The following is a 16,175-nucleotide window of genomic DNA, read 5'->3' on the forward strand; positions in this document are numbered from 1 at the left end:
ATGCTTGATAAATCTGTGATCTGATTCTCTTGTAGGTTTCTGAGAAGAAAAAAAAAGAGTTAAGAGCAATCAAATTTGACAGTCCCCCGTTCTAATGACGATGACATTCATTTGTCATACTAACTGGATTAATACAAGGTTATTATTCGAATGATAAATATTTCTTTTATTTCTTAACACCTGTCTGTACATTTAAAATTGTTTTATAGCTCACCCGTGAAAGATATTATCTACATTCTGAGATAAGATTACTTCCCATGTATGACAATAAAATGACTGCTATATCAAAAGATAACAGTTACCAAGAAATTTTAATCTCTTGTAGTTACTTACAAGGAACTTAAAGTCTTAGGACCTGTCAAATCTGGTACAGATGTCAGCTTATTATTGTCCAACCAGCTACAAGATCCAGACAAACGGAGAAATACGTATTAATATATAGATTTAGTCAAGCCTAAAAGCGGAGCCCTGGTTAGTTTATTTTCTAGCCCCTCGTTACAATAAGAACTGTGATAAAACTCTTCAGCACTGACTGTAGAAGAGTTTCTTCAAGGGAATTAAGAGATGGGGGGATGGGGAGGGAAGGGAAGAATTGGCGAGGTCTGGAATTCTCAGAACTTGTGGTAAAACGCATGCTAGTCAGCGGTATCTTCAAGCAGCTAAGGACTTCGTTGCAGTTTCTGATGTTTTGAGAAAATTTTCGAAGATAGAGAATCTTTTCTTCTTCAGAGGAAGTGTGCGATGTCAGCATCAGTTGAAGTTACATACTTTTGAGCACGAATGATAATTTTGGTTTAGGAAAATGAGCTAAAATTGAAAGAAACGACTGTAAACTACTTCGAGTTTGGACATCAACAGTCGAATGAAGAGTATAGACGTGATACCAGTGAATTAGTAAATCAAGACGCCAGAATCGTATGGGCTTCTCTTATATCTTCTCTTGAAGTTGCCAGGTATGACTGCTTGCGCCATAATTTTTCCCTAACGATTCAACCGCCTCTGTTTCCCGTACATCTCAAAAGGAAGAGAAATAAATTTCAAGTTTCTATTTAAATTAAAAGGGGGATCATTGCTTTTCCAGTTTCCCACCCTTTAAAACTCACATACCTTGTGACCAATTCCTTATATCAATGTTTAGTTTGGGTATGAGTATTGGTAGGAAACACCATGTGCATTAGTGAAAGCTTGAGCAAGAGTGTTTGATGCAATTTAAATAATAAAATTACATGTTACAATGTAGCAACTTACACAGCAAAATTATATAATCACACAATTCCAAACAAAGAAAGTCAGGTAATTGAAGGTAAAGGTAGAAATAAATAAATATGGTTAACAGTTACAATTAATACAAAGTTCATAGTTTAAAAGCTAAGAGATATACATTACAATCATCAAATCCTATATATTTTAACAAAAAAGGGTCAGTTACCACTAGAACTTCTCCCAAACATTTATACTTACAGGAAATCATTAATTTTTGTCACTAGGTGGTAATGTACTTACAATAGTTCTACTGACACAAATGCATTTTTCTAAAGTTTTCTCATAGCTTATGATTGTACAGGTCATGTGGATGGTTCCTGCTTGGTATTTACCAAATGCTCAAGTTTCAATAGTAGTGACCTAATTGTTACAGTCAAGTTCACTCCTTTTTGAGGCCATCTTCAACGTGATCCTGTTACATATGAAAACATCAAATGTTACTCACATAATCAAATACTTGCTTCAACCAAAGTTATAATTTTTTAATAACCTGCTTCCTGTAACCCTTTAATCCCTGATAGTGACTAGCATCTAATTTCCCCCTTCAGTATCACCCCTGAATCAAACATTAAGGTTATGAGAATAAAGGCAATAATAATGAACTGAAGAGCCTCTTGATTGTTAAATAAATTCTCCCTGCCAGCACATGAGGAAATTTGTTGAGAACAGTATGGAGAATATTCATATTGATGTCAGGGTGTGAAGAGTTTATAGTGCTCCAAAAATAGTAAATAGTATTGGAGAGAAACCAAGAAAGTTCTTATAATATTTTATGTTAAATGAAACTTTGTTACGAATGTTAGTTGCAACAGCAATGAAAACATCTGTGAAGCTACAATAACAATTACCTTTCCACGTAAACAAACCATAATGAAGCATGATATTGATAAAATCTAATAAACGTACTAGTGAATAGGAAAAAGCTCAATGTGTTTTTACTGGTTCTGTCATTCTAAATATCACAAATCAATCATGCCACCACTTCAGTTTGATTTTTTTGAGATGTGAACTTTTTTCTTATGGTCATCTATCTTTAGTATCTATCTTTTACCAGCTGATATCTGAGAAGAATCAAGTCCACGCTTGTGATTTGACACATTGTAAGCAAACCCTAAAACTGATTAAATTTTATATGATCAAAAACATGAAAGGTAATTGAGGAAATTGGTTAGCACAATAAGTTTCTACCATAGGGTAAAGTTTACAGTTTCCCTCTTTTCACTGTCTTCTGTTCATCTGTTTGCTTTCCTACCAATCTTAACTATCGTTGCCAACAAATGCAAGGAGCATATAAAAAGTGTACAGTTATTAACACTCTAATTCCTAAGAGTGACTAGTATCTAATTTCTACTTCGCCAATATCATCCCTAAATCAAGCATTAAGGTCATGAGAATAAAGGAAATGATAATCAACCAAAGAACCTCTTGATTGTTAAACAAATTCTCCTTGCCAGCACACCAGGGAGTGTATAGAGAACAGTATGGAGAATATGCATATACTGATGTTAGGGTATAAAGGGTTCAGACATCATGTAATCAGTTTTATATGTGTAGAAAGTTTAAGTATTGCTTGAATATATAATTGTGGTTAGTGCAACTGCCTGGTAAACAGTCTATGGTCTTCTACTCTTCCACCTTGGGGGGTGCCTAGTGTACATAGAAATTGAAGTTCAGTGCCTTTACCAACAACAGCAACACCGAAAAATATTTTTCATGAAAGGCATCTCTACAATGGTAGGTACACACAACTGACATGTTTCAGTGAAGCATGTCAAGCATCGAGGTTAAATGATTGCCAGTTTGCTTTTCATTACTTGCAAACAGCTTATTTCTATCAGCTTTGAAAACTTCTGTATCCTCACTTTGGAAGAAAAGCATTTTCCATGAACATTTAAACGCTAAAGACATAAGCTACCAGCAATATGTTTCTCCATTGTTTCATAACATCAGATTCTCATCACGTTCTTTTTTGTTATATTTGAAAGCATGAGAAAATTTAATCATTACAATGTAATGAAAGCCCCCATTTTAACTGTTTGAGTCTCACTAGTGACCTACACAGAATTCCTCCTTACACTATCAGTACAATATCAAGCAGACAAGTGATGAGAATAAAGAAAAATATCAATTAGGGGATAATTGGTTGATCCAATTCCAAATTCTCCAACCTAACATCACATAAATTGTATGACAGACAGTAAAGAGAATTACTAATGAAATCTTGAAAGTTAAAGGGTTATGTAATCACATGTACCAGAAAGACAGCAAATAAATGTAACATACTCCAGTAAAGTGTTCTTAAGTACAATGAAATTTCAAACTCATTGAAATTAAGTTGACTTCATGATTCAGATTTTAGTTTAAGAAATGTGTAATATCGCTTTACATGGATGAAAAGAGAATGCCATTTGAGAATTTTAAAATAGTAAATGCAAAAAGATTAAAGATGAAATTTAAAAAGACTGCTAAAAGATGGTATATCTATTCACTGAGATTTTAATCATTGGCTGGCACACAGAGATCTAAAAGAGGCTTTGTGAAAAAGACCAGGGCAATAAAATTGAAGATTCAGGAGTAGCATATGAAATGTAAAGAGAACTCTGCAACATTCCTGTTTTATCTTCTCACAATTGAATTAAAACAAAATTTAAGAGCTAATGTTAACATGTATCAGACAAACAGCGGCAAGTCGCCCAAATTCGTTTTCTCTCTAACTTTCATGCATTGTAGCCCAACATCTCCTAATAATTTTGGTGTTGTTTTTTGGTGAAAATATATTTTAGTTTTTAAGAAATGAAATTTTTCGTTCGACCGCTCAAATATGCAAATTTTCATCCTGAATATTACCCGAGTTGTGTGACCTCATGTAACGAATTTACTTGACCTCTGGTATTTCTGACGGTATAATCCTTTGTTTTATCATAATTCCCTGACATTATTGAAGCTGGAAAAGAAATGCTTATTTTTTAGTGAATATTTTTGTCCTACATACTTTTTCTATGTCGAAAAGTAGCATCAAAATAAAGACAGTTTTAACAATGACCGATATGACAGAATCTACTGAGCTTCTAGCTTTTAAAAGGCAAAAGGATGGTTATAAAGTTACCTTAAAAATTTCCTTGTGTATTTGTGTTGTTCTATCGTGAGACGAACTCAAAGTCCGGCAAAATTTACTTGCTTGCGACTATGAAATACACATAGTGTTCCTACTTGTCGCCACTGGCATATCGAGGCATAAATCACTACAATTTGTAAAAACTCTTACCTTGTTTATTTCTGATTTTATAAGACCAGTGAACTATTTCGGTTATTATATTACGCTTGGGTATTACTTTTTGCCGGAAGCCCAGGTTTTACGTTATGTTTTCCCCTATCCCATTCATATCAGAAACTGGTCATGCATTAATTGATACCAACACAAATGATATTTACCCCGTATGAAGATTTTTGTTTATGTTGAATTGACAATATTACAATATGTTACTTTTGTGGTCACTAATCGTTGTTTCAGAAGCAGCGTAGCAGTTCAAAGCGGGCTATTGCTTCAACGCTATTGAAATTTATAGTGTTCTGGCAGGAGAGCAAAGCGTGATGCAATGGGAATATTAACTCTTAGGGGCCTTTACATGATATCGGAATGAGTTTTGTTCAACAACGAGTTCATCCCGGTTGCCACATGATACCAGAGTAAAATTATTCGAAACGAGTCATTTCTGAATGAGTTTATTGAGGTTTTAATTCCAGAATGAAACACTTATTCTGGACGACCTTTTGTACCTGTAAAAAGTACACGCGGTACGATACTCATATCTGTATGAATCCTCTTTAGGAGCGAGGGAAGCATAGAAAAAAGATGTAAATACTTGTTTTTACAAGCTAAATTATGTTGCATGTAAACGCGGTATGAAATTCATTTCGTTCCGGAACGAAACCCATTTTGGAATAATGTAAAAGGTACCTTAGGGACGGACCATTAGCTTTTTGATGCGGGGGGGGGGGGGGGGGGGGAGTCTTTTGCCAATTGCACCATGTGTTTTCCTCCATGAAGCCTGTGCTCCATTTTTCGGGGGTTATTGCCCAACACCCCAACATCTTTCCCTTCCCTCCCCCCCCCCCCCTTCCGCATCAAAAGTCTAATGATCCGTCCCTAAGATGTTATCAGGTCAAGTAAGAAGCAACAACAAAAGGATTCCTATCAAAGCGAGACAGGGTTGGTGGGGGAGGGGGGGGGGGACGGGGGGAGGAGGCGATCGGAGGATGCTTGTCGTACCTTTCAGGGGTCAGTTTCAGTGATCTGGTACCTTTTACGGTGTCTCAAACTTTAGTAGACTACCAGAGACCTAACTGGTACCTTTTAGGGTGTTTTTCGCTCAATAAAATACCTGTACTAAGCATTACTAAGACGATTTTAATGATCTGACTTGAGCCTTGGAGCACATCGATAAAGGAGTTCTTATTTTTGGCATTTTTCAATTTTTTTGGGTTTAAATTGGTACTTTTCAGGGGTAGATATCAGTTGTTGCCACTCACACACGGATAAGACTCAGGTACCGTTTATAACTTTATAGGGGTCGTTTTCTAAAAGCCCGGCGCGCATCCTCGCTCTCTTATGTATAGGGGTTTCCCGAGGGGTGCTGATACGTGCAGCACGCTTGAAATTTAGCAAGGACAAATTTTGATGTGATTTTCGGTGAAGAGAAAAAAGTTTTGTCACCGTCTTGTAGCTACTGAGGAAGGGCCCTTTACCACTGTGTGCTTAATTACACGTCCCGCCAGACGGCGGGAAGCCTACAAAGTGCTCAGACATCAGTGTAGAAAACTCCGCCCCTGTCTGGATTTTTGGTAGCCTATTGACCAATTCCCAATCGAGGCCTAAGTCTGACGGGACGCGTAATTTTGCACAATGTGGTGAGTAACCAGGTTATATAAATTTTCCAGACGTCTTGCGTACTATCTGTGGTACACTGCTTGCCAACTCCCCAATAGGCTTTTGGAATCGACTTAGCCCTACCTTTACCATTTAGGCACTCCACATCCACTACTGGAACCACGAATCCACCCAACACCGGTACCGAGATTTGATCTAAGAGTGGGGCAAACTGTAAAATCATCGATATCTTTTGGTGTCTCGAAGATGCCGGCTCGCGATAAAATAAGATCAACTTCAGTTTCTGGATCTCCGCAAGTAACTTGAAATGTCCTTTTTTCAATTACGCAAGGGAACGACCTGAGATATGCAACGTCGGTCTTCTCGATAACTATACCCAAAAGTCCCACCAGGGAACGATTTAAATGAACAGCAAATCTCCTTGTTAGCATGTAAGGTGAGACGCTTACACAACAGATCAATTAGGTAAATCAGTATGTAGCTTGTCAATCGAATTGACTTTTGTAAAAATTCTTTGACTTCCGCCGGCAAAGGAATCATTGATGGATCTGGACATTTTAGTTTTCTGAATACAGTAATTCTCGGAAGGTTTTTATAGATATGAAAAGGGAAAAAAACCCATCTCTTGGTAATTCGGAGGTTGATTCATCTTTGAATTTATGTGTCACGCTTTTCATGCAACTGATATAAAAAAATGGAGAAGATTTAAAAATGCAAATTAAATCTGGCTAAAATGTGGTAGAGCATAACTTGATCATCGAAACAGTCGCTAAAATCTTAAACAAGGTAGGAGTTTCGTGTTAGATCTCTTTACAAACTCTAGTGATTTATGCCAGTAAACGGTGGCGGCAGGTAGGCACGCAGTAAATTTTGCCGGACTTTGAGTTCGTCTCACGATAGAACAACACAAATACACAAGGAAATTTTTACAGTAACTTTATAACCATATTTTTGTCTTTTAAAAGCTAGAAGTTCAGTAGATTCTGTCATATCAGTCATATTGTTAAAACTGTCTCTATTTTGATGCTACTTTTCGACATAGAAAAAGTATGTCGGACAAAAATATTCACCAAAAAATAAATATCTCTTTGCCAGCTTCAATAATGTCAGGGAATTAAGTTTAGATGATAAAACAAAGGATTATGCCGTCAGAAATACCGGAGGTACCCGACAACTCGGGTAATATTTAGGGTGAAAATTTGCATATTTGAGCGGTCGAACGAAAAATATCATTTCTCGAAAACTGAAATATATTTTCACAAAAAAACTACACCAAAATTATTAGGACATATTGGGCTACAAAATATGAAAGTAAGAGAGAAAACGAATTTTGGACGACTTGCCACAATATTTTAAATTTGTTCGATGGATGCTGACAACCCCTCTTAATTATTTGCTGGCAGGTTAAGGAGGCAATTAAAAAGTGGATATATGTCACATAAAAAGAAACCCCTTGCAATAAAAATAATTCAGAAGCATATCACCTACGTGTGTTTGCTTCTGAAGAAAGCTCTAGTAGGTATTTCCTGAGCAGTTATTTACGTAATTATGTAAACCAGGTGTAGTATACGGTCGTGAAAGCAATTATTTTATTCTAGCCTTCCTCCTTCAAGGGTGCCTTATGTATCAAATATATCAAGTTCAAGACCTCCGGAGTCATAAGCCTGGCTTTTGGGGCTACAAAATAATCTAATAATCAACGATCGATTATTCCATAATCAACGCAGGTCAATTTATCGAGAGTCAATTAAATATAGTTTCCTAACATCGTATGGAAGGTTTAAAATGTGCTTCACTTGTGCTACATATACGGATTTATCGTTCTTAATTACTCATGAAATTCCGAGAGTGTGACTCAATTAATTCAAAAGAAAATATCCAAGTAAGTTACAGAAATGGTTCACGAATTGTCAACTGATAATGTGTTAACAAAACCTCCCTAAATTATGGTGCCGATACAAATTTATCGTTCATAATCACTTATGAAATTCCGAGATTTTACCTCAATGAAATCCACCGAAAACATCCATGAAGGTTACAGAAACGGACTCTCAAAAACGGTTTTCGAATTAAAAAAACTGTAAACAACAATTATTTACGCGTGCTTGTGAGCTCAAATTGCCAAGACCCCGTTTAATTACACGATCACAGCTCAGACGCCTCTTGCAAAAGCTTGAATTGCTTTCGATTTCAGAGATTGATTCTTCAATTTCTAGCAATAGGAAAAAAGTATCGTATCGCAAGCATGTTCATCATGACCCGAGCAGTAAGTACGCCTCGCGATGTTAAGAGAAGGGAGGGTGGCTCCGTGTTTTGTGAGACAATTCTCAGATGTTTGACTGGTTGTCACATGATAATATTGTCAAAATCAAATTACCGCGCCAGACTTAATGTAGATATGGACATCGCTGATTCAATCTCATTTTATTTCAATTTTGGGAAAGGCTACCACTTCGTTCTTAGGCTAAAACAACACTTCTTCGACAAAGCGCGATTTTTTTAAAATGATCAGAGTAGATCCTGCGATAGTTGACCGAAGAGAGGAACAGGTAGAAACCTGCGCTCGCCGTTCGCTATCATTTGAAAGCTTTCTAGGCAAAACGAAATCCGTAAGATAACTTATTTTCCATCAACACCACGACTGTATAAAACATTGCCAACGACAAGCCAAGAAATGCCTTGAAGAATACGAACACTGAAATGTTATTGAAGGCCAAAGTCATTGTTTTACCGAAACGTGATTTTGATTATAAACTGAAGCTAGTATCAAACGACGATTGATAAAAAGGGTTTGAATTTTTCTAGGCCTTAGCGTTAGAGAAAACCAAGATAAGACACGACTTACCTCCTCGTATTTCTCGGATCGTTTGTAGTTCGCTTCTCTTTGTTGATGACCTCTTCTTAGTCTGTTTACAGGAGCGTCTTTGTATTTCCTTATCCAAGTTAAGCGCGCAATCACACCTGCGCATTACCTTCCCCTCGCCCTTCCATTGCGTAATGGCTAAGATAGTGCCCGTGGTACAGTTGGCCGCGCATGCTAAAAGTAGCACCTTGTACGGTCGGTCGTACGGTCTCGAGTCCAAATTTTTCAGCTTACAGTATTGCTACTATTATTACTACTATTGATTATTATAATAAAGTTTGGATACAACGTGCGCTGTCATTGGTTGAAAGAGCGTGCTCTATGAGAGTATAAAGCTGAGCTAAAGCTGTCACGCCATCTGCCAAATTGTACTATGTTCGACCTTTTCCAGGACTTCTTTTTAGCTTTTTTCCGATAGCTGAAAGTGAAATTTCGGAACAAGCGAGCCAACAACTAGCAACAGAAGAATCAAATAAAGGTTTGTAAACATACTAGGCGCCGTAATTTACATTATTAAAACGTGAGCAGATACAAAAAATCCTCAAAGGAAAACAAATTCGACATTCCGAGTTTTAGATTGGAAGCTTCCGTACGGAAATTAAAATCAAACACAGTTAACACTCATATAGTATATAAAGTTCAGTGTTCAAAAACAAAACAGAAGAAAACAGAAATGATGAAAAATATAACCAAACTGGCATAACTGTTAAAATTCATTCTAATTATGGCGGTGTCTGACCGAATATGATCACGCTGAAGTCCATCGCGGCTCGTCCATCATGGCGATCTCCGGTCATCACAGTAAAGCAAGCCTCAGAAACTACATCGGCCGCCCTTCGAATGAAAAAATAAGAGCTTGCTCTGATATCCTTTCCGATGCGTTGAGTGTAAAGTCACATCTGTCTTTGCAGCCGAGTTTTGCCGCGCTGTCATCCTGAGCGATCTTCATGTTCCAGTGAATTCGGCGTCGTTCATTCAAAAAACACTCGCCTTGAACAGTTGTTTTCTACCTTGTCATGTCCCTTTGGCTTTGTCGCGCAACAACTTCAAGATACTTCGTGTGACCAACTGTTTCTTTCCTGCATTTTCTGTCCAATTTTTTTTGACATGGGCATTTCTCTCTTTTCGCTCATCAGAGATATTAATCTTTATATTTTTTCTGCATACTTTTTCAAGGATTATTTGCATAAGCTTCATCACTGATTTTTGCCATTCGTGTTTAACGTCAAACATCTTTTAATTCATTTTAATCCATTAGGGGTATTAGCAAGTTACAATTGCATAGTGTAATCTGAAATAAAATTGGCGTATTGCAACAGGTGATGGTTTTTTTTTCAGGCTATAATACACCTTTTCCGATGTTTTAACAAATAATACGCAATTTTACGACTTTCGTAAGGTCTCAACTGAGAATCGAACAGATCGCATGGGGCGTGTGTGAAAAAAGAAAATAATACAGAAGAAACCGTTTAACTATTCTTGATGACCTTACACAAAAAAATTGTGGGGTTTGAAGTTCCTTGCTGAAAAAAAATCATGTCTTAAAAGTGGAAGAGAAATCAAAGATCACGTGGATCGTGTCTGTCCGAATTTTTGCCCTGTTCTGCAGGAAAGCGTTGCGCGTTCCGTTGCGTTACGTCGGTGAATCGACCTAATATATTGGAATGATAATACAAAGAAACTGTTTTATAAAATAATTCAAATAGTACGCGCGCTCTGATTGGCCATAAAACCATTTTACATGAGCGTATGTAAACACGGTTTTCGTTCCACTTTCATTTGTTATTTTATAAAAGAAATGTAAAATGGTTGGGAGGTTGGGAGGTTGGGCGAACACTCGATAAGCTGGAAACCACTCCGCTTCGTGTCGTGGTTTCCGACGCCTATCTCTCTTTCTCCCAACCTTCCGCGTGTTTACATCAGGCTATGTAAACGCGTAAACCATTTTACATTTCTTCAATATTCTCTTTTGATACAAAATATTTCCTTAACCTTGCATTAGAAAAGTAGTTATTCGCACCATTTTAACTTTGCTCCTTATCGAATTCTTTGCCATTTTACCTGTTTTATGCAAAAATGTTTAAAAATACCTACCATCTTTGTAGATTTTTAAATTGATTTAAAGTGCCATCACCTATTGTCTCTATATCATTTCCTTGAAGGTACCTATTAACCAGAATAAAGAGAATTGAACTTATTCAGTCCAACTGCAGCAACTGTAATATCTACATAAGAAGGGGGAGGGAGGGGGTTAACTTTATTTTCTTTTAAATATTTGATAAATCTCATTGTCACGACGGATCCAACGATAGGACGAGGGTTTGGATCCTCAGTACTCTAAAGGATTTCACTGTCCACAAAATAAGTGAGGTCTGTTAAGATATTCCTTTTAAACTCGCATTACCCGGTGGTAGGCAAAGAACGTTGATGCACAGCCAACGTACTTACAAGACACTGAGTTGATCCGTGAGTCCTTCCACTGTGCCCTTGTGTATATGAGTCAGTTTATTGGAGGAAAGATCACTGAAAACGGACAAATTTAAAACAGTAATGCAATGCCGCTCATTCCAGGTTGATTTCACCGCAAATGAAGCTGTCTGTCATGGCCCGAAGTCAAGGATATGACAAGTGATCATGAAGTGTTCGCACTACAAAACCTAGTACCAGAACTCTTCACCATGTTGAAATCAAACCAAATTGTGAAAATCCAAAGAATTGCATTGAAATTTTCGTCAATTGTAATTGTGCTATTTAGACACAAACTTTCCGAGACATGTCAGATGTTACGCTTAAACGTCACAAAAAGTGAAAAAAAAAAAATGTTGAAAAACTACTTACAGTTCTTGTAGGTGTCGCATTGCTCGAAAAGATCCATTCTCGATTTTTTGCAAGTTGCAACCAATCAAGGAACTGCAAAAAAATTGTATGAAAAAGACAGCGTTGTAGAGAAGTTTGATGATGGCTATTAATAAAATATTTAAAGGGTGGTATTGGCTAATTGAAGAATGCACTATCAAAAATATATCGCAGTACCCAAAATTAGACGGATAGAGCAGAATATTTCTTTATAATTTTTAAATATGCTTCTCTGTCGGGCCAAAACTAACTGTTCCTAAATTGTTAAAATTAACCATTTAACAACCAAGCTAGTTTTCGCGGAGATGGCTGCAGCTAATACCTGGGAAATGCATAGAGTTTTCAGTGAGAACGGTTATTCCTATTTATAACTTATGTGGCAAGAAAGGGTGGTTATGTTGTAATTTATCGTATGTATGAATAAAGAAATATAACGATATTGGTCATTTTGTATGTGAAAGAAACGTTTCTACGAATATTCCTTTTCGACATCTGTTATTTGCGTGGACACTCAACTCGCACAGACTTCCGACGTCCCACGGAGCACCTACTCAGCAGCGAAAACCGCTCGAATTGATAAGGAATAAAGTTCATTGACTGCGCTTCCTATTTTTAAACACACACAGTTTAAGGGGCAGTTCAGGCGATTCCACCTAGCAGAAAATCCAGAAGTAAGGAAGGGAACGATCAAGAAATATAACAGCAAAATTGCTACATCACAGTGTGCCACAGCTAATCGTAACAGAGTATAGTGCTTCATGAGGTAGCAATCGACTTCGGGGTCTGAATTAAACCAAATATGCAAGGATGAAACGCCAGGATTTACTACGAGTGTCACTACATAATAAAACAAACGTTCAGTATGATACTTCTTCTAAGTTGGTGATTTGTGGAACCACTGAACTTACAGATATGTCATATTTTCAAGCCCAGTGAAAATATCTGATGGCAGAAAAGGTCCAAGTGGATTTCTATCAAGATGTCTGTGAAAGTAAACAGTTTGAAATGAGTTGCAATTATCTGATGATTACATGAAGGCTGATATGAGGTGCGAAATTTTAATATAAACTGTGATGAACCACTGATGTGGACTGTGATGAACGAGTATTTAGCGAATATCTCCAACGATTATTTGCTTTAAGCATTCGAAAATATATTTTTTGTGATTTTTAAATCAACTTAAAACATGACACTTACAGTCTGTGAAGTCGCGTTAATCCTTTGAGAACGACTTTTACATCAGCAATTGATAATAAGTTGTCACCGATTTTCCTAAACAAATTCAATATCTAAAATCAACTCATAAGTGTTAGACCGGTGGACCAAAATAATTCACACAGCCTCATTTAAGCTATTGATCGAGTTTAGGTCGTGACCGAAGTCTTTGCTTAAAAATGCTTCCCAGCTGAAAAAGAACTTATGTTTATGAAAATTTGCAGCTAAGCTAGGGATTTACTAAGCGAATGAACACGCAACGGTTAGAATACCGCCCAATGTGAGCGAGCCGGATGGGACCAGATGGGAGAATGCTGCCCGCTCTCAAAACCAATCAGATTGCAGGATTTGTAAAGAATACCGCCCGCTCACGCATTGAAAAAAAATTATGCGCTAACTATCGCACTGTTTTACTATATGATAGCAAAAACTACTATTCACCCCAGTGTCGGTGGCTACCAATGGAAATTTACCTCGCCTCTTCTTCACGGCCCGGCAAATATCTACTTTTAGCCTCTCCCACTTAGGTGCAGGTAAATAGTTGTTTATCATAACAAAGCTAATGAAAGTTGAAATGATCAAAATTAGTGCTAAACTCTACAAGGATAGTGATTTTCATCAGCCTAACCAGATGACAATGAAAAAAAAAAAAAAAAAAGGAAATGCTTGATTTTTTCTAACCATTTTGCAAGTTGTTTCAATTTAATTAAATTGGTGGGAGGGGAATTCCCTTACATTATTTCCAGTTTCTCCATATTGCGGAAAGTGTTTTGAGGAATGTGTCGCAGTGAATTCTTTGATAAGTCCCTGGAAAAAGAAAGTTATTGATTAACAGAAAAAACAAAGATTCTTGAGAGATCGAGCATAAGATTTTCCAAAAGACAAATGTTCTACTTACATAAGATTATCTGCCCTTTTCTGTTTTACTTAACATTAGAAGGACGATGTTAGTATCCTGAGGATCACGGTAAACGGTCGAAATCTACCAGCTCATAGATAGTAAGTCAGCTATTGAACCATCAATGAGTACTCAGATATTTGTATAGAATACCGCCCGCTCACGCATTGAAAAAAAAATAATGCGCTAACTATCGCACTGTTTTACTATGTAATAGCTAAAACTACTATTCACCCCAGTGTCGGTGGCTACCAATGGATATTTACCTCGCCTCTCCACGGCCCGGTAAATATCCACTTCTAGCCATTCCCACTTAGGTGCAGGTGAATAGTTGTTTATCATAACAAAGCTAATGAAAGTTGAAATGATCAAAAATAGTGCTAAACTCTACAAGGATAGTGATTTTCACCAGCCTAACAAGATGACAATGAAAAAAAAAAAAAAAAAAAAAAGGAAATGCTTTTCACTTGATTTTTCTAACCATTTTGCAAATTGGTTCAGTTTAATTAGATTGTTGGGATGGAAATTCCCTTACATTATTTCCAGTTTCTCCATATTGCGGAAAGTGTTTTGAGGAATGTGTCGCAGTGAATTCTTTGATAAGTCCCTGGAAAAAGAAATTTATAGATTAAAAGGAAAAAAATGATTCTTGACAGATCGAGCATAAAATTTTCCAAAAGACAAATGTTCTCCTTACATAAGATTAATTGCCGTTTTCTGTTTTACTTAACATTAGAAAGACGATGTTAGTATCCTAATGATCACGGTAAACGGTCGAAATCTACCAGCTCATAGATAGTAAGTCAGCTGTTGAACCATCCATGAGTACTCAGATATAACTTTTAATCAGATAGTTAACTTTTTAATTTGTTCGCGTTCGTAGGTGGCCCGGACAAATCTCAAGATAATTTTCAATCTTTTTCACAACCTTGATAAATTTTTCTTCTGAATAAGAGAAATATTTTCGATCCAAGACGAGTTTCTCATTAACGGAAACTATATTCTTTTACATTTCTTAAGAACTCACAGTGATTTTTTAAATTCAGTTTCATTTACAACTTACAATTTCTTTAAAACAGTCAGGTTCCTGAAGATGTCTTCTGTAATTGAGCTCAACGAACAACTTGAAAGATCCCTGGGTAAAAATTAAACTGTAAGTAAAATTGGTAATGAACATAAATTTGAATTCTAGAGGAGGTAAGGTCCGAAAGGATTAAATAAGCGACTATCTAAATTAAAAGTATTTTAGTTTAAATTGACACCTAGCGTTCAAATTTTGAGTTTTCACAGCCTTATGACTTTTCTTATGATTAATTTTAAATCGTGTGTTTGTTTTTGTTCGGAACTCATATTTGCTTTTTTTTTTTTTTTTTGTATAGCTCTGACCAAGACTCCTTAGCAAGTCTAAGATGTGTCTAAAAACTATAGTAACAAATATGAACACAAAGGAGACGATAATAGGCCCTGTAGGATGAAGGATGGCGAAGTTTTCTTTTACTTACAGCTCTACTGTATTGCTTGGGATTCCGGCTGATAAGTATCCACGAACTCGACATTTTACTATTAGCCGAGTCCTACCGAACTTGGTACACTGACAGATGTTTTGGCTGCAAGCGTCACTCTCAGATGGTGTTGCAAACCACAAGATCAAGATGACTTGTATCACACTAGTGAACATCGTTACCGTGGCCAGAGCGGTTTGCTAGAGAAGCCAATAATAATATTCTGATTTCAAGAGACCTAATAAATAAAGACTTATTCAAAACCGTTATCCGTTGTTCAAAAGCGATATGGCTTACGTTGCGAGGCATGTTTCTCCTGTAAATTATTAACATTCGGATATATAATCACTGTTTTCAGTAGGAATAAATCAGTTTCATCCAAATATTTCTCTGACAGGAAGCTGTGAGGTCACAATTTTTTTAAATAAAAAAATTGCAAATTGTTCTCTCTGAAATAAGGAGAAAAAAAGATTTTTCTACGCTGTTGAAAAGCTTATCCATCAAATAAACTCACCTAAATATCTCTCACAACCAAGTATCGGACTCTTCGAAGAATGTTTTTAAAGTTGCATAACTTCCTTCCTCTTATAGTCCTCTTGTAATTCCCGAAATTTCTATCTTTAATAAAAAGGATCGAAAGCGGATTCGATGAGCACACGCAATTGCGTTTGCAGCTCCTACGATGTTATA

The 16,175-nt window shown here is 36.6% G+C and overlaps 1 protein-coding gene across 2 annotated transcripts in view; it reads right to left on the reverse strand.

The window, feature by feature from the left end:
* The window catches only part of LOC149047482 (uncharacterized), a 36,336-nt gene extending 20,234 nt beyond the window's left edge, over nt 1–16,102 (reverse strand). The window contains exons 1-12 of one of the 2 annotated variants that reach the window (XM_089203530.1): nt 16,000–16,102; nt 15,486–15,685; nt 15,047–15,118; nt 14,519–14,590; nt 13,821–13,892; nt 13,068–13,142; nt 12,779–12,853; nt 11,853–11,924; nt 11,463–11,537; nt 11,109–11,180; nt 334–399; nt 1–39 (exon numbers count right to left, since the gene is read on the reverse strand). The exon at nt 1–39 is cut by the window's left edge and continues 33 nt beyond it. In XM_089203530.1, coding sequence (XP_089059656.1) covers nt 1–39; nt 334–399; nt 11,109–11,180; nt 11,463–11,537; nt 11,853–11,924; nt 12,779–12,853; nt 13,068–13,142; nt 13,821–13,892; nt 14,519–14,590; nt 15,047–15,118; nt 15,486–15,661 — 866 coding nt within the window. In that variant the 5' untranslated portion in view covers nt 15,662–15,685; nt 16,000–16,102. The remainder of the gene's footprint in view (nt 40–333; nt 400–11,108; nt 11,181–11,462; nt 11,538–11,852; nt 11,925–12,778; nt 12,854–13,067; nt 13,143–13,820; nt 13,893–14,518; nt 14,591–15,046; nt 15,119–15,485; nt 15,686–15,999) is intronic. The other variant, XM_089203531.1, reaches the window with a different exon arrangement.
* Nucleotides 16,103–16,175: the final 73 nt, after the last annotated feature.

This window comes from Pocillopora damicornis, chromosome 4 (genome assembly GCF_964200805.1).
Source record: "Pocillopora damicornis chromosome 4, jaPocDami1.2, whole genome shotgun sequence".
NCBI lineage: Eukaryota > Metazoa > Cnidaria > Anthozoa > Scleractinia > Pocilloporidae > Pocillopora > Pocillopora damicornis.